The sequence below is a fragment of the Rana temporaria genome, chromosome 1, assembly GCF_905171775.1.
Source record: "Rana temporaria chromosome 1, aRanTem1.1, whole genome shotgun sequence".
Taxonomy (NCBI): Eukaryota; Metazoa; Chordata; class Amphibia; order Anura; family Ranidae; genus Rana; species Rana temporaria.
Window position 1 is genome coordinate 105,045,638 of NC_053489.1, and position 26,501 is coordinate 105,072,138.

A 26,501-nucleotide genomic window follows, 5' to 3' on the forward strand; every position below is an offset into this window, starting at 1 on the left:
CTCGCCAATTTAATTTACAGAATATCGGTAATACCATAAACAGTATTTAACACACATACAGTAGTATTAATGGCTAACTGCATTAAGATCAAATCCATTTTATATTAAGATTGCATTTTATCTTCCTTTGTAGTGCCAAAATATTTTGGAACATTTGCATCTACTACATGGAAGTGCACAAAGATCATGCAAGCAGGATATATCCCTAGATCAGTGGTTCTCAACCTCACTAGTGCCGTGACCCCTTAATAAAATTTCCCAAGTTGTGGGGCCCCCTAACAGTAAAATTATTTTTGTAGCATGGCGCTCCCTGAGTCCCCTCCACTCGTACAGTATTAAAACCTCATATGGTAAATTTTAGGATGTACCACTCTTTCTCTTTGTTCTCTTTTCTTTCCCTTGTATCTCTCTCTATCCTAATTTCCTATTTTTTTTCACCCATCCCTCTTTCTTTCTTCCTCACTTTTTTTTCCCTCCCTTCCATGTATTCTCTATTTTTATTCCTTCTTTTACTCTTTGGTGGAGGGGGGGGGGATGGGATAAGTGGCAATGCTGGGGGAAGTTCTGTTCAGCCAATATAGGTGCTCTTGATCAAAGTCATCTGCTGATCGGAGAACTGTAGTGGGGACTTTTAATGACAACTATAATCACAGGTAGTATTACTCACTGTGTCTCTGACTTTGTGGTGTCTCGTAGCAGTGACACCTTTGCTGAAATCAGGTCTCCTCCAGCCCCTCCCACCTCACATGTCAACTTACCTCTAGTCTCTGCCCCCCAGCCATGCCGTGAACTGAATGTGCGGCTGTGAAGAGGTTGAGTGGGTGGCCGTGGGCTCCGGGAACCGCCCAGCTGGGGGGCCACAGGCTCCAGGTACAGCCCTGCTGGGCAGCCGCAAAACAGTTGGGAGAGTGGTGCGAGAACAGCCCAGGATTCGGTGACCCCTGACAAATCAACATTTGACCCCCGAGGGGGTCCCGACCCCAGGTTGAGAACCACTGGCCTAGATGAACATGTTGGGTGAGCTGGTTGTTACAACATTTTCGATCAATAAAGCCAGAAAATAGAGGAAAAGCAAATCTTGATAACTATAAAGATCAGTTTATCTGTGCAGGAATTTTGTATCTGGATGCAATGACTGTCAGAAGAGGTATAGTAGTTGTAAACCCTAAAGGCCAGTACACACAATCGCATTTTTCAATGGGAATTGTGTGATGGCAGGCTATTGTCGGAAAATATGACCATTTGTATGCTCCATCGGACAATTGTTGTATTTTCCGCCAACAAATGTTGGCTAGCATGCTTTAAAATTGTGCATCGTCGGATTATCTGATCGAGTGTACAGAAGTTAGAGCTGCACGATTCTGGCAAAAATTAGAATCACGATTTTGTTTGCTTAGAATAAAGATCACGATTCTCACGACGTAAAATCTTTCACATTATACAAAAAAAATTGGGCCAACTTTACTGGTTAGTTTATTTATTTTTTAATTCATTAAATTAATTTTTTCCTGATCATGGCTAGGTATCAAGAGATCCCCAAATTTTCCACTTCTTAATAAGTGATTAAACAGTACTGACTGGCATATTCAGGGTGTTGGATATCTTTTTATATCCTTTTCATTACCTTGTTACACAGGTCTTTTTGACTGTTCTTTTCTATCATCCTCATGGCTCAGTGTCTAGCCTGCTTAGTGCATCCATGCGAGAGCCAACAAACACATCGACTATTTAAACACAGACACTAATTGTGATTTAAAAAGCCACAAATGTGGGAAATTAACCTTTAATTGCCATTTTAACCTGTGTGTGCAACCTATGTCTGTACCAAGGCCAAACATTCCAGTGCATGTAAACTTTTTATCAGGGTCATTTGATTCCTATTATGATTTAAAAAGGATCCAAAAAAACTGATAATAAATGGCTTAATGCGATTGCTATCCTTAAAAAGTTTTTTGGCATGATCAGTAATTTTTAATATGAATGCCCAAATTTCCCAATTTCTGCCAGGGTGTGCAAACTTTTGAGCACAGCTGTATAAAACTTGATATTTCAAAACCACCAATTCTTAAAAGTTTTTACTAAATTTCTTTGTATATGAAAAATCTAACAGCCAGTACAAAAGCTGACATGAAGAACTTTATGTACTCACTTCCTTATTTAGGTGATGTCCAACGGAATCCGCTAATGTTCCTATAGCATCATAAAGGATGAGAAGGTTTTTGTGCTGGTATTTACTGAATGCAAAGACCAATGTATCCAGAATGTAAGCTAAGTAGGGAACAAGCTCAGTACAAGCTTCCTCTTCTAAAGTAGCAAAGGCACTAAAGGAATACAAAAACGGACACTTAGCTAAACATCAGAAAAATTATACCACAGAGTATATATAAGCTTTGTATACACAAACATCAGATGCTACTTAACATCTAGCACACGTCTTTTGCTTCATCAAGTAGTTGAACGCTCATATACTGAAAATTTAGTTTGACTGTTAGACTTCAAATCGTTTATGATTTACAGGCCTAGAACAAGCATGCAGCAACTAAAGCTAAAACGCTAAAGCATTAAATCCTGGGAGTCTAAAAGGGGTTGTAAAGCCTCAAGGTCTTTCACCCTAAATTTATGCATCAAGGTGAAAAACTTTCTCTGCTGTACTGCCCCTAGAGACCCCCCGCCCTTTCCATACCTGAGCCAATCCATTCCAGTGATGTGCAGGAGCCCAGCGACTCCAGTCGTTGTCTCCATCCTCACTGGATAGATTGATTAGCAGCAAGAGCCATTAGCTCCCACTGCTGTCAATCAAATCCAGTGACAGGGGACAGGGCAAAGTCCTGCTGTCTGTGCCAATGGACACAGCAGGACTCAGGAGCATGCCCCAATGGAACATGGCTCTATGTGGGGGCACCCGATGAAAAGAGCGAGTCAGGAGCGCCGCCAGGGAACCACAGAAAAGGAGGATTGGGGCTGCTCTGTGCAAAACTCTTGCACAGAGCAGGTAAGTATTACATGTTTGTCGTTTTAAAAAATAAAATAAAACAAACCTTTACAATCAATTTAAAGCGGAACTATTCACCTCCATTCCAGGCATTTGCGTTTAACAGCGTTTCTTTGAAAGGAAAAAAATGGGTTCAGGTGCAGAAGATTTCCACGTTTCAGATGCCAACCGCGACTAAATGCGGTAACCCGCGTTTAGTTTATAGGCTTTTTTCCCCATAAAAAAAATATATTGAAACGCTTCTAAATGCAAACGCAGTAAGACGGCGCTAAATGCGGCATGTAAACACAGCAAGTTGTAAAAGCGTCCCGTGTACATAGAGCCTAACACCAGTAAGGCATACGATACCTAATCTCTTGCAATTCTGAACAAAAACATTGGATATAAAAACACTAAACGTAAGCATACCTGCAAGCAGCTTCTTGTACTCGCTTGTTGCTGTCAAGAATGCGTTTTAGCAGCTCTGTCATTAATGGCTTTAAATACATGTCTGGGGGCTGGCCGACTACCCAGTGTGCATAGCGGCTAAGGGTCCAGCAAGTAATGGAACGCACAAGAGCCTTTTTATCAGAAAGGCACTGAATAAGATGGGGGATCAGCTCAGGAAGGTAAGGAATCATACCCTGCATACAACCTAGAACACAAAACATGAGCAATCATTGACAATCATGTAATCTGCATACATTTTATCACTGACAAAAGTTGCCGTTTACCCCCATTTACATTTTTCAAGCCATCTATAGAGTAAAAGTGGGAAGAAGGGGTCAAATGGTCTTTATGACGTTTATGCACTGTTACAGCTTAAAGGGTCAGTAAAGGAAAACATTTTATTAGCTAAATAGCTTCCTTTACCTTAGTGCAGTGCTGTTGTCATGCCCTCATTGTTCGTTTTAGCACAGATGTTCTTGTATGGCTTTTCTGTTCTCCCTACTTCCTGGTTGTCTGGGTAAGAAAAGCATGGCAGAGCGAGGGGATTCCTGGTGTGTGGACAAACGTGCTCGCCCCCCTCCTGGAGACTACAACTGTGCATGTGAACACTGTGCACGTTTCCCAAACAGCAAGGAGGTGTGAATTACTGGGTGTGTCTAACACACCAGCACCTCCTCTCTTTCAATAAGTTTCGTTTTAGGAAACCACTGCCCTGCCTGGACCCCGCCCCCTTGCTAAGTGTAAAACTTCCATATCGAACACACTACACTGAGTTTACTGCAAGCAGCACCTGAACGGAGAAAACCTTGCAGACAAGCTCAAAAATAATGTAAAATCTTAAAGTCAGTGTAATATACTGTAAGGGGAAGAAGACTGGGAGAAGCATGTATGGCTTTGTGTGTGTGTGTTTAGAAGCTTTGAATAATCATCAGTGGGGAGGTATAGTGGGAGGTATAGTGGGCGGTTTATGCAAAAACTGTGAGAGAGCTCTCATGCCCGATTTTTTTAACCTGCAAAGGATACTGGGAAATGTAGTTCTACTAAGCACTATGGTCACATGAACAGTGCAGAGAAGCAGGAAGTGAAGAGCAGAGAAACGAAAGTAGAAACCAAGGTAAAATATATGATTGAATTGAATTGCTTTTCAATCGTTTTTAAAAGGAATCATTTAACTATTATGTCTCTATACCATGTAAACAGTCATTTTATCACAACATTTTTTTTCCTTTAGTGATCCTTTAAAGCGGGAGTTCACCTGAAAAAAAAAAATGTAACATTAGATTGAGGCTAATTATGCGAAGCAGAATCGGGTGTTTATTTTAAAATCAATGCAGTACGTACCGTTTTAGATTATAGATGTTCTCTGTGGCTTCCGGGTATGATCTTCGGGACTGGGCGTTCCCATTTGATTGACGGCCTTCCGACGGTCGCATACAGCGCATCACCAGTTGCCGAAAGAAGCCGAACGTCAGTGCGGCTCTATACGGCGCCTGCGCACCAACGTTCAGCTACTCGTGACGCGCTGTATGCGACCGTCGGAAGGCTGTCAAATAGGAACGCCCAGTCCCGCAGCCCATACCCGGAAGCGGCAGGAGAACATCGATCTCTAAAACGGTAAGTACTGCATTGATTTTAAAATAAACACCCGATTCTGCTTCGCATAATTAGCCTCAAGCTAATGTTAAAAAATTATTTTTTGGGTGAACCTCCACTTTAACCCCCTAAATCAGTGGTTCTCAACCTCCTAGTGCCGTGACCCCTTCATAAAATTTCCCAAGTTGTGGGGACCCCTAACAATAAAATAATTTTTGTAGTGTGGGCTGTCATCCCCCAAGGCAAGACAAGTAATTTGCGCCCCTAACCCACAGACATTTAGCGCTCCCTGAGTCTTTTTAATGGCAACTATAATCACAGGTAGTGTCACTCACTGTGTTTCCGACTTCGTGGCGTCTCGTAGCAGTGACACTGATGCCGAAATCAGGAGACAGGGTCTCCTCCAGGCCCTCCCACTTCACATTCCTCACCAGTCAGCTGACTTCTAGCCTTTGCCCCTCAGCCATGCCATGAAATGAATGGGCGACTGCGAAGAGGCAGTGTGGGCGGCTGCAGGTTCCAGGAACAACCCATCTGGGTGGCCACAGGCTCCAGGGATAGCAAAACTGCTGGGAGAGTGATGCAGGCTTCAGGAACAGACCAGGATTTGGTGACCCCTGGCAAATCCTCATTCGACCCCCGAGGGGGTCCCGACCCCCAGGTTGAGAACCACTGCCCTAAATGAACCTTCAGTTTAAATGGTCAAAAACACATCCCAGGTGCATAAAAAAAAAAAAAAAAAGGCATTTAATATACTTGCACAGCCTGTGACCTGCCTAAGATCTTTCCTGCAACCACAGGTTACAGGAAAGAAATTCGCACAAAATACCCCATTAACACAGACAGTGCTGACAGTGAAATCGCTATTGCCGACACATTGTGTTCCCCCCAGGGAAGGGGGCCGTCCCCACCAGTAGAAGACAGTGATTACACCAAGTGGCTATGGCAGCTGCTCACTATAATCACACGTAAATGCAACAAACTGGTTATACCCAAGTTGATCAATTTGGTACATTCGGCCTGCCCATACAGGTTCGAATCTTGGGCAGTTCCTCAGCCTACATTGCATTTTCCATCTAACATAGCCAGAGCCCGAGTAGGAAATCTTGTGTCCTGTCAGCATGAAGTAGAGCAGGACCATTGCTCTAGGGGTAAGCAGAAATTTCACTGCAGAAATTCAACACACCCCCTTGTGCAGCCAAGCCAGAGCTCTCAATCCAGCAGGGTGTGTGTGAGCTCTCAGAGAATACTGCTTTTACACAGAGAGCAAGGGTCTCGCTCTATAGCTGCTGGCAGCGGACAGGACAGGCTTTTCTAATATCACTGCACGTAAAACAAGCTTTTGTTTTGAAGCACCTGGAACGTATTAAGTAGATTTAAACTAAAGGTTCAACTAGCGCAGGGATATGCCATTAGTGGACCTCCAGCTGTTGCAAAACTACAAGTCTCATCATGCCTCTGTCTCTGGGTGTCATGCTTGTGGATGTCAGAGTCTTGCTATGCCTCATGGGATTTGTAGTTTGGCAACAGCTGGAGGTCCACTAATTGCATATCCCCGAACTAGCCTTTAAAGAATTACTGCTGTATCTTAATTGCACAAATACCACATTTCCATACATAAAAATGATTAAACTTAACAATCATGGATATCCATGTCACATCAAAATTTCAACAGATAAATGAATCTAAAGCTGCTTAAAACCTACTGTATGTTGCAAAAGGGACAAACACTAGACAATATATTTCCCCCATAGAACAGAACAAAAACAAAAAGAGGCACATCTCATAAAAAAAAAATCTACATATATCAAGTCATCTCTAAAAAGGTGAACCAAGAGATTGCCAGCAAAAAAGGTTGAGATACAGACCCAGAAATGGCAAAAATAAACACATTTTGCAGCACTTAAACCATAAAAAAAAAAAAAAAAAACACACAACAAAAGGTGATTAAGTTCTTCCCCATATGAATCAACTAAATCAGTGAAGTATCATTTAAAAAAAAAAATGGATCTACTTTCCTCCTCTGTGCAGTCGGTTTTGCACAAAGCAGCCCAGATTCCACCTCTTCTCGGGTCCCTCTTTGCTGCACCTGGCCACTACCTCCTATCGAGTTCCCCCACAGTCAGCAGCTTTCTATGGGGACACTGGAGATCACAGTCACAGCTCCGTGTGTCCATTCAGACACGGAGCCCCGCCCCCCTCTGCTCTTATTGGCTGACAGCTGCAGGAGCCAATGGCGTGGCTGCTATGTCTCAGCCAATCAGGAGGAGTGTCCTGGACGGCTTAGACATTCGTGGACATTGCTGGAGAGAGATGGGGCTTGAGTAATTAGGGGGGTGTTGGGGTGGCTGCTACACACAAAAGGTTTATCTTAATGCATGGAATGCATTAAGATAAAAAAAGAGATTTTTAATACAGCTTACCTGTAAAATCTTTTTCTTGGAGTACATCACGGGACACAGAGCGGCATTCATTACTATATGGGTTATATGGAGTACCTTCAGGTGTAGACACTGGCAATCTTCAAACAGGAAATGCCCCTCCCTATATAACCCCCTCCCATAGGAGGAGTACCTCAGTTTTGTAGCAAGCAGTATGCCTCCCAAAATGGTCCTCAAAAAGAGGGGTGGGAGCTCTGTGTCCCGTGATGTACTCCAAGAAAAAGATTTTACAGGTAAGCTGTATTAAAAATCTCTTTTTCTTTATCGTTACATCACGGGACACAGAGCGGCATTCATTACTATATGGGATGTCCCAAAGCAATGCTTACAATGAGGGGAGGGAGAACATCTCCAAGACAAAAGGATTTAATTTAGAGATATACTCAAATCATAATAAATCCAACTTATTTGAGAAAAAATAATCTTAAATTTTAAATTTAACTCAAAAAAAGAGGAGCCCCCGGAATCCGAGGGTCTCAAACTGCAGCTTGCAGCACTGCCTGCCCGAAGGCAGTATCAGTATTCCTTCTTACGTCCAACTTATAGAATTTTGTAAATGTGTGGACAGAAGACCAGGTTGCCGCCTTGCAAACTTGAGCCATAGAGATCTGGTGGTGTGCTGCCCAGGAGGCGCCCATGGCTCTAGTAGAATGAGCCTTTAATGATACTGGAGGAGGCAACCCTTTCAAGCCGTAGGCCTGAGTGATTAATTGCTTAATCCACCTAGAAATGGTGGACTTTGCAGCTGCCTGCCCCTTCTTGGGCCCATCCGGTAGAATAAACAGCACATCTGTTTTTCGGATTTTCTCTGTAGCTTTAAGATAGGCCTTCATGGCCCTGACAATATCCAAGGTATGCAGCAACCCTTCCTTTCTGGAAGTAGGTTTAGGGAAGAAGGATGGTAATACCAAATCCTGGTTCAAATGAAAACTGGATATGACCTTCGGTAGGAAGGAAGGATGAGGGCGGAGAACGACCTTGTCCTTATGAAATATAAGATATGGTTCCTTACAGGATAAGGCTGCCAGTTCCGAAACTCTTCTTGCGGAAACTATGGCAACCAAAAATACCAACTTCCTTGTCAGTAGAACCAAAGGAACTTCAGCCAACGGCTCAAACGGTTGTTTCTGTAAACTTGACAGAACAAGATTTAAATCCCACGGACAAAGCGGGGATTTAACTGGAGGTTTAATACGTAAGACCCCTTGAAGGAAGGTCTTAACCAGCGAGTGGGTGGCCAGCGGCCGCTGAAACCACACTGACAGGGCAGAAATCTGTCCTTTGATTGTGCTTAATGCCAATCCTTTATCCACTCCTAGCTGGAGAAAACTTAAAACTCTATCTATGGTGAACCTGCGAGGAAGCCATAGCTTGGACTCGCACCAGCCTATATAGGCCTTCCAGACCCTGTGATAAATCACCCTAGAGACCGGCTTCCTGGCTCTGATTAGGGTAGAGATTACCTTCTGAGACAGACCTCTACCCCTGAGAATCAAGGATTCAGCTTCCAGGCCGTCAAATTTAGATGCCGTAAGGCAGGGTGGAGGATCGGACCTTGCGATAGCAGGTCTGGCCTTAGAGGCAGAGTCCAAGGGTTTCCCACTACCATCCTTAGGATTAGTGAGTACCATGCCCTTCTGGGCCATGCTGGAGCTACCAGGATGACTGGTATGCGCTCCACCCTGATCCTGCGCAGCAGGCGGGGTAGTAACTGGAGCGGGGGAAACGCATAAAGAAGTTTGAACTGATGCCAAGGGCAAACCAGAGCATCGGTTCCGCAGGCCATCGGATCCCTTGAGCGGGACATGAACCTGTCTAGCTTCTTGTTGAGTCTCGATGCCATGATATCCACGTCCGGCACTCCCCATCTTTGGCAGAGTGCTTGAAAGACTTGTGGATGCAGAGACCATTCCCCCGGCCATAGAGTCTGGCGGCTTAAGAAGTCCGCCTGAAAGTTGTCCACTCCGGGAATGAATATTGCCGATATGCAGGGCACATGAGCCTCTGCCCATAGGAGAATCAAGCTCACTTCTCTCTGAGCGGCCTGACTCCTGGTTCCCCCTTGGTGATTTATGTATGCCACTGCCGTGGCATTGTCTGATTGAATTCTCACCGGGAACCCCTGCAATTTCGACGTCCAAGCCCTGAGGGCTAGTCGAACAGCTCTGAGCTCCAAGATGTTGATGGGTAACAGCTTCTCTGGCTTTGCCCAAATACCTTGGCGAGTGGAACCATCCACAATTGCTCCCCAGCCCGTCAGGCTGGCGTCTGTGGTCACTATCTTCCAAGCTACTGGGCTGAAAGACTTTCCCTTCAGTAGATTCTGAGGGTCTAACCACCAACACAGACTTTGCCGGACTCTTGATGAGAGTGGCAACGGGATATCCAAGGCCTGTGGCCTTCTGCTCCATGCTGACAGGATGGCTGCCTGCAGGATGCGAGTGTGGCTCTGGGCGTATGGTACCGCCTCGAATGTAGCCACCATCTTGCCTAGTAGTCTCATACATAGGCGAATAGTCGGTTCTTTCTTGCTTAGAACCAGTAGGATTAATTCCTTGATGGCTTTGACCTTCCTCAGAGGTAGGAACACCCTTTGTTGTTCTGTGTCTAATCTCATGCCGAGATATTCCAACTGCCTTGTGGGCTGGAATGCTGACTTTTCTCGATTTAGGACCCAGCCGAACCTCTCGAGGTATTGGACCGTGAGGGCCACTGCTCGCTCCAAGCCGGGAGACGAGTGGTCTATGACTAGGAGGTCGTCCAGGTATGCTAGGATCGTGACCCCTTGGATCCTTAGCTTGGCTAGGATTGGAGCTAGAACCTTCGTGAACACCCGGGGGCCGTAGCCAACCCGAAGGGAAGCGCCACGAATTGGAAATGACGTGAAGCCACCATAAAGCGTAGATATCTTTGATGTGGCTGATAAATTGGAACATGAAGGTAGGCATCCTTTATGTCTATGGACGCCATGAAGTCGTCCTTTTGGAGTGTGGCAGCTGCTGACCGCACGGATTCCATCCGAAATGAGCGGACCCTTAAGTATGCATTTACCATCTTTAGGTCCAAAATTGGCCTGACATCTCCATTGGGCTTTGGGATGATGAATAGGTTGGAGTAGAAACCCAGTCCCTGTTCCAGGACTGGTACCTCTACTATTACTTCCTGGGAAAGTAGATGATCTAGAGCCGATCTTAATGCGGCTCCTTTCTCCAGATCGTTTGGAATCCTCGACTCCTGGAAATGAGGAGGAGGAAACCTTAGGAACTCTAGCTTGTAGCCTGTGGCCACGGAAGACCGTACCCACTCGTCGGGAATGCTGGCTTCCCAAATCTCCGAAAAGAGTCGCAGCCTTCCCCCCACCTTCGTGGGTGGGGGCGCCCCTTCATAAGGTAGACTTGGGGGCTGGTTTTGCTGGTTTGCGAAACCACTGCCTCTTGCCTCTAACAGCCTGTCCTTGTGATCTGCTGTTGAAGCCGAAGTTTGTTCTTGCAGGAGGCCGTCGATACTGCTTGGCATTAGAGGGCCCCTGCCCAGGGGAGGACTGTCGTTTAAACGCAGGCCCCTGAACCTTCTTCTTAGTTGGCAAGAGAGTACTCTTGCCGCTTGAAATGGTCTGAATGTATTTATCTAGGTCCTCTCCGAAGAGCCGTCCTCCATGGAAGGGGAACCCTACCAGGAGCTTCTTGCATGGGGGCTCAGCCTCCCAGCTTTTTAACCATAAGAGCCTTCTCATATGGATAAGGGATAACGATAAACGTGACGCTTGCTGGATAGAATCCTTGATTGCGTCTACCGTAAAACATATGGCCTTAGGGACATCCGAAAATTCTTCTGCCTGCTCGGCAGGAATAAGTTCAAGCATTTGCTTAAATTGATCCGATAAAGCTTGAGCGACTCCAATCGCAGCCACGGCTGGCTGTACTACTGCCCCTGCAGAAGTGAAGGAGTTCTTAAGTAGTGCTTCCAAGCGCTTATCAACTGGATCTTTGAAAACCTGTACGTTTTCTACAGGGCATGTTAACGACTTGTTAACACATGAGATGGCTGCGTCTACTGCAGGAGAAGCCCATCTCTTGTAAAACTTTTCTTCCATAGGATACAAGACAGAAAATTTCTTAGGTGGTAAGAAAACCTTGTCTGGTTTGTTCCAATCTTGGAACAAGACTCCCTCCAATAGAGGATGGATCGGAAACACAGCACTGCTTTGAGGCGCCCTCAGTGAGCCCAAAGCTGAAACCGTTGATACCTGGAGATCTGGTACAGGCAGGTTGAATGCCTTATGGACCAAGTCCGTCAAGCCTTGAATCCACCAGCTCTCCCACAGGGAGACTGCCCCAGATTCCTCAGTATCCGGATCCTCGATCCCTGAACCTACTTGGTCCTTGTCCAAGAGGTTGTCCAATTCCCCAGAGGAAAGGACCTCCTCTTCCGAGGGTCCGCGCACGGGTGACGGAGATCTATTCCGCTTACTACCCCGCATAGCTGCGGCTATCATTTCTCCCATGCTTCTCCGCATTTCATTTAAAGAGGTGAGTAACACCTCCTCCGTGACCATCTTAGGGTTGGGTTGACTCGCGTCAGCTCCAGTCCCAGATCCCGATGGCCCAAAGGCTCCCAGTGGGGAAAGCAGCGGCATAGCTCTATCCGAGACCTCAGAATCTGTGGGGGAATCCCCACCTTTTGTACCCTCTGACTTGTTCCTTGATGCCATGGTACAATACCGAGGTACACCTGCTACTTATTGGTACCTGGGACTTATAAATAGTTAAATGCCCAGACACCTGTTTGGGGAATAAAAAATGTTACCTCTTCCCCAGATGACACTTTTTTTTTTTTTTTTTTTTTTTTTTCAAAGAAAAACTTTTCCTTTTTTTTTTTTTTTTTTTTTCAATCTAGGCAAGAAAAAACATTCTATCCCCCTGAGTAGTATTGCCAAAGAAAAGACTATGAGATGGAAAAGAAAAAACAGCCTATTCCTAGGCTAAACCACAATCTTCTGAAGACTGTAGTATTCTTTCTGGCCACTGTGTGTCCTCAGCGCCCCGTGCTTCACTCCAGTCCTTCCTCCCTCAAGCCAAGTATTGAATGAGCTGTGGCATCTAAGGAAGGGCCGCCCCTTCCTTAAACCACTGACCCGCCCTTCCCCCCCAGCTAAAACGGCGCCAAATGCGTCTATAACACGTGCACGCGCACCGCGCGCGCGCCCGCCGACGGGGGGGGGGTTGGGAGGAAGGGCCTCTCTGTTCCTGCAGCCGCAGGCCTGGAACCCACGAGGAGGTCAGCGTTTTGCCTGCCTTGCAGGCATGAGGAAGAGGACTGGATAGAGCATCGCCTGGAGGCTTGCAGGTAAGCATAGCTCTCTGACACACACATACATTTGTACACAAAAGGCCCCACTCACAGCTTTTCCAACACTACCAGGGAGGTCACTTTTTATGGGGAATAATAACATATAGAGCCATCCTATCTTCATGATATGTGACTGGTTTGCCAGATGCAATGCATAACTTTTAGGCATGTCCCCTGTGACCTCCCAGAAAAAACTTGCTAAGAGCCAAGTTCCGCAAGTTTTCCCCTTACTTACCTGCTCCATGCCGCAGGACTTTGCAAAGCAAGAGGCCCAATCTTCCCCCATCTCCGTGGGGATGTCTAGACCTTCAGGCCCTGGGAACCTTCTTCTTCCATGAAGGATCCACTGTCCTGGGCCCATACAGCACCCTGGCAAACAGAAAACATTAGGCGCCCAAAGGTTTTCTAAGTTCTGGGCCCAGGGTCCAGCTCTCTTGAAAAGAAAGCATTATGGGCTATACCCCAAGGGTTTGGGGTCCGGTTACTGACCACTTTAGCGCTCAGGCTTTTTTGGACAGAACCGGTAGCTCACCTAATCCCAAGGATGCGGAGGCAAGCTAAACCATGACTAACACCTAAGACACTGGCGAAAAACTGAGGTACTCCTCCTATGGGAGGGGGTTATATAGGGAGGGGCATTTCCTGTTTGAAGATTGCCAGTGTCTACACCTGAAGGTACTCCATATAACCCATATAGTAATGAATGCCGCTCTGTGTCCCGTGATGTAACGATAAAGAAAAACTTCTGCCTTTACAACTCCTTTAACTGACACCTCATCTGATCGTGAGGCCAAATCTTGCAGTTTGAAAGTGAATCTCACTTGCCAGAAATAATGGCTGCAAAAACAGCTTGAGTAGGCAGAGTGGTACACTTCCTTGTTAGGGATGAGCTCCAGCATGTTTGCATCGTACACGTGTAGAGCCCGCCAGGAAGTCTGCACGGCGCTGCGCTAACCACAGCCAGGGAGAGATTTCCTGATGCTCGGCTGCAGGGATCGGGACAATGTTTTCCTGGCTGTGATTAGCGCAGCGCCGTGCAGACTTCCTAGCGGGCTCTGCACGTGTACGATGCGAACACGCTGGAGCTCATCCTTGTTACGCCAACTCCTGCCTGTGACAGATGTGACAGTCTATCCTCCGCTACACCATCAGGGGGCAGTAGGACCACCCAACAACAAAGCACAGTGCAGAATACGAATGTCATCGCAGTGATAAAGAAGAAGGTGGTAGAACAAGCCACTTATAACCAACTTGACTTTTGCAGTGTTGCTGCTTTTCCTTCCTTCACAAAGTTCATAAACATGATATTTTAAAATTACAACAAACATCAAAAGTCTACCAAACCTGCACGATGCAATGGAAACCGATACTATTTCCACTGTATAGTGCATATTTGGAAGACTTTTGATGTTTTTAGTAATTTAAATGCTCAATATGCTTACTGTGTGAAGGAAGTAAAACTATGACAGAGTAAAGCAGAGACAATGCAAAATAGAAGTTGGTTCTGAGTGCCTTGTTCTACCACCCTCCTGTTCTTGACCACTGCATTGACATTAGAATTGTACACTCTGCTTTGTCGATACAGCTGGTGGCTGGTCCTACTGCCCCCTGGTGGAGTAGCAGAGACAGCCACATCTGTCACAGGCATGAGCTGGCATGAAGAGGGAACCAACCACCGTCTAATCACACCACAATGTTTGCTGCCAAAACCTATGCAACCATTATTTCTGCCGAGAGATTGATTCATTCGGTGAATGGCATACTACACACTGGAAGATTTGGGTTTAAAATCAGATGAGGAGGCTGATGTTATAAGACTGATTTGATTGATTCACTTAGATAAAGCTTGACATTAAAGCAGATGTGCCATGAAAAAAAAAAAATATATTAAAAGCCAGCCGCTACAAATACTGCAGCTGCTGACTTTTAATATTAGGACACTTAACTGTAATGGAGTCCAGCGCCGTCCGCAGCAGAGGACGAGCGATCGCTCGTCACTCTGCTGCTCCCCCCGCCATCCACAGTGAGGGAACCAGGAAGTGAAGCGCTCCGGCTTCACTACCCAGTTCCCTACGGTGCATGCGCGAGTTGCGCCGCTGATTGGCTCCCGCTGTGCTCTGGGAGCCGAGTGTTCCCAGAGCACAACAGGGGGACGACGGGAGGTGACGTTCTGCCCGCAGTTTACCCGAAACTGTGTGGCCAGAAGTGGGTGCAAATACCTGTCTTTAGATATCTGCACACCCCTCCCCCTGAAAGGTGTCAAATGTGACACCAGAGGGGGGGGTGGGGGGCTTGTTTCGATCAGTGTGAGTTCCACTTTAGGGTGGAGTTCCGCTTTAAGAACTTGTTATCCCCTTTTAGTTTATATTTATATAAAAAAAATTACATTTGCATAAAACAAATCACTTCACAGATGTATGCAAGTAAATGGTGGTGGATATGGGACGTGCACACTCAAAATGGTCAGAAGAGAACAAGGAGAAGAGCAAATATTAACCTTCTGCAATAGCTCCAAGAACAAGGATTCCAGATTCCTTGACTACCCATTCTTGATGAAAAAGGAGTTCTTTTAACAGAGGCAAAATGTGTGGCAGAAGTTCATCCCTTAATACATTGGCTAGCACATCAAGAGCTGCAGCCGAACATTTCCCTGGAAAAAAAAGGAGACATAAATCAATAGGGCAGCACAGTGGTGTAGTGAGTAGCACTCTCGCCTAGCAGTAAAAAGCATTGCTGGTTTGAATCCCGACCACGACACTACCTGCCTGGAGTTTGCATGTTCTCCCTGTGCCTGCGTGGGTTTCCTCCGGGTACTCTGGTTTCTTCCCACACTCCAAAGACATGCTGGTAGGTTAATTGGCTTCTGCCTAAATTGGCCCTAGTATATGAATGTGAGTTAGGGACCTTAGAATGTAAGCTCCTTGAGGGTAGGGACTGATGTGAATGTGCATTGTATATGTAAAGTGCTTTGTAAATTGACGGCGCTATATAAGTACCTTAATAATAATAATAATCAATAGTACCAGTTTGGACATCTCAAGTTTTATGTCAAGCTAAAAATGTATAATAAAATGCATAAGTTATCAGTCACCAATTCATTATCCGTGTTTAAAGCTATTCTGTGTGGACTATGGCAGGATTCTAATAAGTAATCATCAGGTCGGTTATAGGGAGATCATCCCAAAACCTCACTGGGGCCAAAAAAGCTGCAGTGGGACATCAAATTCTCATCTCTATATTTCTGAGAATCCACCAGTGACACCACTTTTGGCATCACCCATCCCAAGCATAAAAGGATAATTTAGCCACATGACCCGTCAATTGAGCATAACGTTATATTCATCTCAATTCACAGGAGGAATAAAAGTGTTTGTTACCCAAACATTTCATAGTCTTAATATGTGGCTGCAGTACCATGTGCTTTCTTTCCTTCTTAACCTGTTCTTTGTGCATGGTTTCCTTTGCATGAAATACCCGGTGACCTTGCCATTCCACCTGCTTTTCTATTGCAAACTGATTACACTAGGCAAGAGAGCACATCCATCCCAGCGTGGTCAGTTTATGGTTGCGCTGGTAGCAAAGCATGCCTGTCGTCCCATTGGCCAAGACTGTGCAAACATATTGGACAGAGCGGCTTCACATCTCCTCTTTCGATTCCCCACTGCTCTATTTCTGAGTGTGCTCCCATAACAATTTGTATGCTATGGGGAACATGTGCAGGCTCACTTCCAAGCTGGGCTGTGTGCGTCCATAAACACACACAGCACTACTTGTCCCAGCCCCTTGCTCTCTCCTCACTGGATTTGACTAACCGCAACGGAGTGAATTCAGAAAGAGGAAAGAGGAGTTGCAGCAAATGGGCAGAGCACTGGATCAAGAATGGACTTTAGGTGTTAAGGGGGAGCGACTATTGAGAAGGTTTATTTAACCTTAACACAGAGAATGCATTAAGGTAAAAAAAAAACTTTTGCTTTTAGATACACTATAACTCACTTATATTCCAGTCTGATATTGTCTCATCATCATCATCAAGGTCATCATCATCATCGTCCTCATCTTCCTCAATACCATCCTCCTCATGAGGCTGGGCCACCGTTCGCGATCTGTGAAACCGAGGTCGGATATCCTGCTCACTGTCGGGCACAGCTTCATCCTCTTCTACATCACCCTACAAAGGTAAACAAACATGGCATAATCAAAGCCTAAAGTGTGAGAAACACAAGGGAAACCTGTATAAAGCATACTGAAATGTCCCTTACCTTTAGTAAGATGATATCTATTTCTGAATATTTCATCCCATTCACCAAGATCGGTATCAACCTATCAAGAAAAGATTATAAAACATTACCTAAAACATATACAAAAGGTTTAGTACCAACAGAATTGCCATTTTAAATTAGATGTCGATATCCCAAATCACACATTAGAAGGAATTACCACCCCCCCCCCCCCCCCACACACTCACACATTTAGTTTTACATTAACCACTTGCAGGCCGCCCGCCGTTGTTATACTTCGGCTGTTTAAAGAGAAATACTGGGGTTATGGCAGCAGATAGCTGCCATAAGCCCAGTATCCTCTTCTTCAGCAGGCGGTCCGCTTTCAGCTAAAAGTGTTCTCTGCGGCGGATTTGCTGCGAGATCACTTATCGGTGGCAAGAGAGGGCTCTGCTCCGGTGGTCTCCACCACTTACTTGAGTTGCCGTGTCCCCTCTCGTGTTTGGTTGGCTGTCGAGTGAGGGGGAAGATGGCCCCCACTCAGCTCCATAGCATTGACTGGAAGAAGCAAAGTCAAAACGTCACTTACGCCAAATGCTCTGAAAGGGAGAAAAAGGATTTTTTGTACTCCCCATAAAATCCTTTTCTCTGAAGTTCATTGACGGACACAGCACTTTCAATCTTGATCTTAGGGTTATATCGCCACCTTCAGGAGAGGACTAGGCAGAACATGAAAAAACAGCAAAACTGCAAAGCCCAGGGGGCGGTCCTACTGGCTATAACCCCTCACACTGCATCCAGCAGCTCAGTTCGTCAAAAAGCAGTACAAACATAAAAAAGGAGGGGGTGGGTGCTGTGTCCGTCAATGAACTTCAGAGAAAAGGATTATACAGGTGAGTACAAAAAAATCCTATTTTCTCTTTCGTTCATTGACGGACACAGCACTTTCAATCTTGACCTTGGGGTTCCCAAGCAGTGTTAAAAAAAAAAAAACAAGGGGTGGGAACAGCAAACAAAAAACTCCACCCATAACAACCAGAGCTCCTCAACGGAGGAGTTGCAACCTTAAAAAGCCGCCTGCAAAACCTTGCAGCCGAAGCAAGCAACCGCAGATGCGTTCACATCAACCTTAAATTTTTTTGTGAAAGTGTGAACGGACAACCAGGCCGCCGCCTTACACACCTGGGAAACTGGCACTTGATGTCGGAAAGCCCAGGAAGCAACAATTGCCCTGGTTGAATGTGCTGTGACAGGAAAGGCAGGCGCCCGCCTATTTTAAACTGTTGTAAACTTGCGATTATTTTTATTTATTTTTTACCTGAAAAGGCAAAAGCCATAAGCCACAATGAGCTAGTATGCACCGCATATTAGCCCATTATGAAAAACTTACCTCGGAACAAGGTGAAAGGAACTTACCTGGTCCACGCCGAGCGAGATGTCATCTTGACTCAGAGTATCGCCGCTCCAGCACGGATTGGCTGGAGCGGCGATGACGTCACTCCCGCGCATGCGCGCGGGAGACTTCAATTCGGCAAGGTCCGGCGGCTGCCGGTCCTTTAGCCGAGGATCCCCGCTGCGCATGCGCTGCTGCAATCGGCGCATTGCGGGGGGGGGGATATCTCCTAAACTGTACAGGTTTAGGAGATATTCTTTATACCTACAGGTAAGCCTTATTATAGGCTTACCTGTAGGTAAAAGTCATAAAGTGGGGTTTACAACCACTTTAAGGCATAAGCCTGGATAACAATCTGTCCAATCCAACTAGAAATGGTGGCCGACGAGGCCGCCAGGCCCTTCTTCGGACCAGCTACTGACACAAACAGTGAATCTGACCTCCGAAACTGAGCCGTAGCAGACAGATACACCATCAGGGCTCGGACCACGTCCAAGGAATGCAAAGCAACCTCTTTTGGATGCGACGGCCGAGGATACAGGAATGGAAGCACAATGTCCTCATTTAGATGAAAAGCCAATACAACTTTCGGGAGAAACGAATGCTGCAGGCGTAGCACCGCCTTATCCTTGTGGAGGATCAAGTAAGGAGACTTGCAAGACAAGGCCGCCAACTCAGAAACACTCCTGGCAGATGTATTCGCCACCAGAAAGACTACTTTCTGAGAGAGCATCAATAGGTGGATCTCCCTAATTTTCTCAAATGGTGGTTTCTGAAGCACTGAGAGCACCAGATTTAAATCCCAGAGGCAGCGGTGGCCGAACCGGACAGGCCACGTATCTAACCCCTTGCACAAACGCACTCACCAATGAATGAGCCGCCAGAGGTCGCTGAAAAAAAGAGCCAGGGCTGATATCTGCCCATTAATGGTGCTTAAGGCAAGTTTTTGATCCACTCCCTGCTGCAAAAATAGCAAGATCCTGGAAACCGAATATGTACGCAGACATCACCCCATATCCTAACACAGAGATGTAGGCCTTCCACATGCAACGATAAATCTTCAGAGAAGATGACTTCCGCGCCCTCAACATGGTGGAGATAACCGAATCAGACAGACCTCGGTCCCTTAGCACCTGACTTTAAACAGCCATGCTGTTAAAGCCAGCGACTGTAAAGCAGGATGAAGTATAGGATCTTGCGACAGAAGGTCATTTTGCATCGGCAGTTGCCAAGGAACATCCGCCACCATCCAAACTATGTCGGCTTACCAGGGACGCCAAGGGCAATCTGGGGCAATTAGAATCACCGGAATCCCCTCGGTCTCCACTCTGTGAAGCAGACAAGGGAGAAGTTTTAGCAGGGGGGCATAAATCAACCGATAATGCCACCATGGAGCTACCAACACGTCTGCTGAGTCCGCCCAGGGATTTTGGACCTGGCCACAAACCTCAATACCTTCCGATTGATTTGAGAAGCCAAGAGATCCATGTCTGGCGTGCCCCATCTTCGGCAAAGGAGTCGAAATACATCCGGATGTAGCGACCATTCTCCTTGGTCCAGCATCTGACGACTTGGGTAGTCCGCTTGCTAGTTTTCTACGCCCAGAATGTATACGGCCGATATAGCCGGCACGCGCCGCTCTGCCCACTGCAGGATGTGAGCGACCTCCAATGCTGCAGCCAAGCTCCTAGTTCCTCCTTTATGGTGGATACACGCCACCGCTGTGGCGTTGTCCAAAAGGACCTTAAATGGGTGTCCCTGCAGCCTCAGTGACCATGTGGCGAGGCACCGCCTGATCGCCCGAATCTTCAGCACGTTGATCGGCAGGCAGGATTCTTCCTGCGTCCAGCGACCCTGTGCCCACTGTACGCCCCCAACCGGTCAGGCTGGCGTCCGTCGTGATCATCGTCCAATGAAAAGCAAGGAACGACCTCCCGGACTGAAGGGAGGGAGACCTCAGCCACCAGACCAGGGATTCCCTGACTAGGTGGCTCACCCAAATCCGATAATCCAGAGACAACTGAGACTTGTCCCATTTGGACAGAATCTCCTTTTGCAAGACTCGAGTGTGGAATTGAGCATACAGTACCACCCCGAAAGTGGCCACCATAAGACCCAGGACTTGCATGCAAAAGCGAAGTGATGACCACATGCGGGACGCCAACAGCTTCATCGCACCCTGAAGAGTCTGCAGCTTGTCTAAAAGGAGAAAAACTCTTGCCTCTGAGGAGTCCAGAACCAAGCCCAGGTACTCCAGGCGTTGAGTCGGCACCAACACCGACTTCTGGAGGTTCAGTACCCAACCAAACTCCCAAAGAGTCTGACTGGCGATCGCCACATCCTCTAATTCTGAGGCGGAAGCTGCTCTCAGAAGGAGGTCGTCCAGGTATCCCACGATCATGATCCCTCATTGCCTCAGCAAAGCCAGAATCGGGGCGAGCACCTTGGTGAAAACCTTCGGATCCGACGTCAGGCCAAAAGGCAGGAGCTACAAATTGGTAGTGCTCATCGCAGAAACATCCGATGCCTGACGCATATGGAGACATGCAAGTATGCGTCCTTGATGTCCAAGGACGCCAGAAAATCCCCAGGATGGAGTGCAGCGACCACAGAGAGAAGCGATTCCATCCTAAACCTTTGTACTTTTACAAAGCAGTTGAGGGCCTTGAGATCCAGGATCGGACAGACCCCATCCTTTTTTGGGACTACAAACAGATCGGAGTAGAAACCCTGAAACCTTTACGGCGACAACACAGTTACTATCACCCTGTGCCTCAGCAGGTCTTGTACTACCACAAAGGTTGTCCTGACGAGCCGGAAGATGAAGATTGGAGGGAAAAAACCTGTTTGGCGGACAAGAAAGAAACGTGTATCCTGATGACACCACTTCGCAAACCCACTGGTCGGAAAGGAGGGAGGTCCACCGAGCTGCAAATACCCGAAGGCAACCCACCACACGAGAGTCGGGCGTGGGCAAACCATCATGCAGCCGTAGATTTTCTCGCAGGCTTGTTTGGCTTGCGAAATCAGGGACACATCTGTCCCTCAGCGGGCACCTTGTCAGCCTAGGAAAGCAACCTGTGGACCCGGGCAGACGAAAAATGCTTCCGAGTGAAAAAGGAGGGCCCTGGCCTACGGCGTGGCTCCTTGCCTTTTTTGGATTGTGAGAGCAGCGTACACTTACTCCCAGTAACATTCTAATAATGTCATTCAGCGAGGCTCCATATAGCCTCTCCCCCTAGAATCTGCCAGAGCCTTTCGGTGGAACAATTTAGACCATTCAGTAAGCGTCTGTGACACTAGGGCCGTGGCCAATACTGGCCGCAATGCTGACCCCACCACCGTGAACATGGATCGGGAGACCGCCTCGGCCCTCCCATCGGTGGGGTCCTTAAAAGCTGGGGTCCCCTCCAGCGGAATCGTGGTTCCGTTATTCAACCAGGAGACCGGGGGGTCCACAATCAGGGGAGATGTCCATTTCTTCAGGAAACTCTCCTCAAAAGGGGGACCGTACCCCCATGCATTTTGGAGGACTGCTGCGGTCGTTCCCATTCTTCGTAAAAAAAAATTATCAAAAGTAAGTTAGGCAAGTAAACCCCTTAGCAGTGCGGGCCGGCTTGTGGGACCCAAAAGGGACCAACACCTCTGTAGATGCCCCCACCATACCCTTCATCTTTAGGGTATCCCGCACCGCTGTGATAAGTGCTCCTACAAGTGCCCTTTCCTGCACTGACCCGGACACAGAGTCATCCTCACTGTGTGAATGGTCCTGGTCTGCATCTGAAACGTCAGAACAGTGGCCGTGTGCCACAGCAAGGCCCGAGTCTGAATCGGAGCTTTCCCCAGAAGACGGTGGGGGAAAGGGGCGTTAACCTCCCTTGCGCCCCGCACGCCGCTTCCACCCTGGCAACGAAAGGCTCCAGGACCGCCGACAAAGCGTCCATAGGCACCGCAGGTGCAGGGAAACCGGTTGTCACCACAGGGATGTCTGGGGAAGCGCCAGCTTTTGACGCTATGCTGAGCCACACTCGCCTGACACCCGATAGGGGTCAAGGCAAGCCAAAAATCCACCCTCCTAGCTGCCACAGACTGAGGACCCCTGACCCAGGTACTGCGCTGTGCTGCTGTCCTCCCCTTTCTCAGTCACAAGGTGTTCTGTAGCACTAGATGTAAAACAAGCTGAAAACAGCAAGAAAATGGTCGCCGGCTACCTCAGCAGCGCCCGCGGTCTCGGGGATAATGGCCGCCGGCCTGCCCTGACTGAGACTACAAAATGGCCACGACCACACTGACCCGTGCCGGCCTTCACACAAAAACACACTAGAACACCTCACTGTGCCAAAAAACAGGCGCAGGCCCATGCCAGGACTCAGAGCCCCCCTCCCCCCCCCCCCCCCCCCCCCGCAGGACCCCCGGCCAGTCACGCAGCAGCCCAAGCTCGGGGAGGAGGGAAAAAGACAGGTAGAGAAGAAAGCGAGTGTAAGAGGCCCCCTAGTCGACCTCCCAAGGAATGCCCAGCTGCTCCATTCTGCCTGGACAGGTGGAACCATACTTGCCCATCCTGTGGGGATTGCTGGACGCATTCCACCGACAGACCCATCACCCGAGCGGTACGGGGTGGCTGTTGGCCATGGCACACTGACACAGACAGCAGTAGCCCGGTCATATGTGTACCCCGGAGCATATAGCTCACCGGCCACCCCTGGATGATGGGGCATGTCGTGGCCGACCCAGCGCGTAGCAAAGGTCTGCTCACGCTCCATGGCCGGGCTGGGGAGACTACCAGGATCTATATTATCCAGCCTGTCACCCAGACTGGCTGTTGATAGTAGATCACAGGAATCGGCAGAAGAAAAAAAAACAACACCTCTTTCTCCTACACTAGGCAGAAAAAAACTGAGCTGCTGGATGCAGTGTGAGGGGTTATAGCCAGTAGGACCACTCCTGGGCAGTACTGTGCAGTTTTGCTGTTTTAACATGTTCTGCCTAGTCCTCTCCTGAAGGTGGCAATATAACCCTAAGGTCAAGATTGAAAGTGCTGTGTCCATCAACTAACGAAAGAGAAAACAGGATTTTTAAAACAGCTTACCAGTAAAATCCTTTTCTTGGAGTACACCACGGACACAGAGCTTTTATGTTTACATAATGGGTTAAGGGTCTCCAGCGGTGATTGGACACTGGCGCAACCAATTAAAGACAGTTCCCCTCCATATAACCCCTCCCATCAGGAAAGCGCCTCAGTTTTGTAGCAAGCAATAAGGTTCCCATAAGAAGGGGGGAGACCTATGTGTCCCGTGGTGTACTCCAAGAAAAGGATTTTACAGGTAAGCCGTTTTAAAAATCCTGTTTTCTTTATTGTACACCACGAGACACAGAGCCTTTATCTTTACATAATGGACGTCCCAGAGCAATGCTCCATATGAAGGGGGGGGGGGGACACAGATCAAGCAGGCCGCCATGGACCAGAACCTTTATACCGCTGCCTGCAGCACACTTCGCCCGAAGGCGGCATCCTCATGTCCTTTCACGTCCACCTGATAAAATTTGGAAAATGTGTGGACTAAGGACCAAGTTGCAGCTTTACAGATCCGAGTCACCGAAGCCTGGTAGTGCACTGCCCATGAAGCACTTATCGCCCTGGTAGAGTGCGCCCTAACAGAAAAAAGAGGAGTCCTATTCTTTAAACCATAGGCTTGAATAATTGTCTGTCGAATCCATCTTGAGATGGTGGACCTCGACGCCGCTTGTCCCTTTTTGGGTCCATCTGGCAAAATAGACAAAACATCTGTCAGAGCGGTTGCCAGCAGATACGCCTTTACTGCTCTCACAAGATCTAGAGAGTGTAATGATCTTTTCTCCGCGGATCCGGAAAAAAAGGAAGGCAGAACAATGTCCCGATTTAAATGAAAAGCCGACACCACCTTAGGTAAAAAGGCAGGATGGAGCCGTACTACATTTTTTTCTTTATGACAAACTAAATAAGGCTCTTTACAGGAAAGAGCTGCTAATTCAGATACTCTTCTAGCCGAAGAGAAAGCAATCAAAAAGGCCAACTTCCTGCTTAAAAGCGGAATGTGGTGAATAGGTTCAAAGGGTTGCTTCTGCAACACTAATACTAGATTCAAATCCCATGGCCACAAGGGAGGCTTGACTGGTGGATTGATCTGCAGTACCCCCCTGAATGAAGGCCAGCACTAGGGAATGAGATGCCAGTGGTCTTTGAAAGAAGACTGATAGAGCTGATATTTGACCCTTAATGGTACTAAGGGCTAATTTCATATCCATTCCTAGCTGGCAAAAGGCAAGGATCCTATTTATGTCATATCTTTTAGGATTCCATTTGTTGGTTTCACACCATGAAAACATATGCTTTCCAGACTCTGTAGTAAATAAGACCGGAAGCTGTCTCTCTGGCATTAATAATTGTAGAAAGCACTGGACCTGAGATCCCTCTCTTTTTCAGAATGTGGGCCTCAGCAGCCAAACTGTCAAATTTAGCGTTTGTAAGGAAGGATGAAACACTGGACCTTGCGACAGCAGGTCGTGACGAAGCAGAAACTTGCAAGGTGTTCCTACCGCCATCTTTATGATCTCGGCATACCAAGGTCTTCTAGGCCAATTCGGGGCCACCAAGATTACAGGAATTCTTTCCTTCTTGATCCTGCAGAGTATCCCTTGTAAGAGAGCGATCGGAGGAAACACAGATCAGTGAGAACTGATTGCACAGGACCACCAGAGCATCCGAAACATAGGCCAGAGGATCTCTTCTGGACACAAAGTTGTCCACCTTCCTGTTGAATCTGGAAGCCAACAGGTCAATATCCAGGGTCCCCCATCTCTGGCATATGGCCTGAAAGATCTCGGGGTGGAGAGACCACTCTCCTGGTGACAGCTGCTGGCGACTCAGATAGTCCGCTTGCCAGTATTCTACCCTGGGATGAGAATTGGAGAGAGACAAGGAATATGTTCTTCTGCCCAAGTCAAAATCTGATTCACCTCCTTCTGAGCACCCCGATTGCAGGTGCCTCCAATGGTGATTGATGCAAGCTACTGCAGTAGCATTTGCAAGTGACAGTAAACAGAAGAAAAGTATGAATGACAATGGTCAAACAGTTCAGTGTGTTACTGTAGCAGCGCTACAAACAGAGTATGTACTCTGAAACAAGTTCTATGGTGACATAGATATCCCAAATAATGGTGCGGGTGGACAGCGGCAATATAAAACTGTGTCTTCATCAAAATGTGCTTCTTATCACCAGGAATGTTTGTGTTTCACCGCGTGGGGGGATATTAGCCCCTTATGGGGATGCACTCACCAGACCGCAAGTAAAAATCAGCATTGGATACATCAGCCTCTGCCACCAGCCTTGCACTCTCCACAACTCTTGCTTAAGTGTGTCTTGCTTGTATACATACAAAGGAATAAACTTCTGATAGTGTATTATCGTTTAAAAGTTTATTTAGCAAACCCATAAGTCCCCTTATAATATATGCGTACCATAGTGCAATAAAACATAAGCATAAATGTACTGGGCCTGTTTGTAAACAGTTTCTGGCGCTCCAGCGCGTTCATCTGTTCCTGATCCACCAGGTTGACAGTCTATCGGTCGTCTGCTGCTGGCCACACCCTGACGCGTTTCGTCATTGGCTGACTTCGTCTGAGGCTGAGGCCTCAGACGAAGTCAGCCAATGACGAAACGCGTCAGGGTGTGGCCAGCAGCAGACGACCGATAGACTGTCAACCTGGTGGATCAGGAACAGATGAACGCGCTGGAGCGCCAGAAACTGTTTACAAACAGGCACAGTACATTTATGCTTATGTTTTATTGCACTATGGTACGCATATATTATAAGGGGACTTATGGGTTTGCTAAATAAACTTTTAAACGATAATACACTATCAGAAGTTTATTCCTTTGTATGTATACAAGCAAGACACACTTAAGCAAGAGTTGTGGAGAGTGCAAGGCTGGTGGCAGAGGCTGATGTATCCAATGCTGATTTTTACTTGCGGTCTGGTGAGTGCATCCCCATAAGGGGCTAATATCCCCCCACGCGGTGAAACACAAACATTCCTGGTGATAAGA

General features: G+C 47.2%; 1 protein-coding gene across 2 annotated transcripts in view; it reads right to left on the reverse strand.

Moving 5' to 3' along the window:
* Positions 1 to 26,501, reverse strand: part of TNPO1 (transportin 1) — a 230,386-nt gene that overhangs the window by 85,537 nt on the left and 118,348 nt on the right. For both annotated transcript variants that reach the window (XM_040341460.1, XM_040341459.1), the window contains exons 9-13: positions 17,064 to 17,124; positions 16,798 to 16,972; positions 15,302 to 15,454; positions 3,401 to 3,626; positions 2,150 to 2,321 (exon numbers count right to left, since the gene is read on the reverse strand). In XM_040341460.1, the coding sequence (XP_040197394.1) occupies positions 2,150 to 2,321; positions 3,401 to 3,626; positions 15,302 to 15,454; positions 16,798 to 16,972; positions 17,064 to 17,124 (787 nt within the window). The remainder of the gene's footprint in view (positions 1 to 2,149; positions 2,322 to 3,400; positions 3,627 to 15,301; positions 15,455 to 16,797; positions 16,973 to 17,063; positions 17,125 to 26,501) is intronic.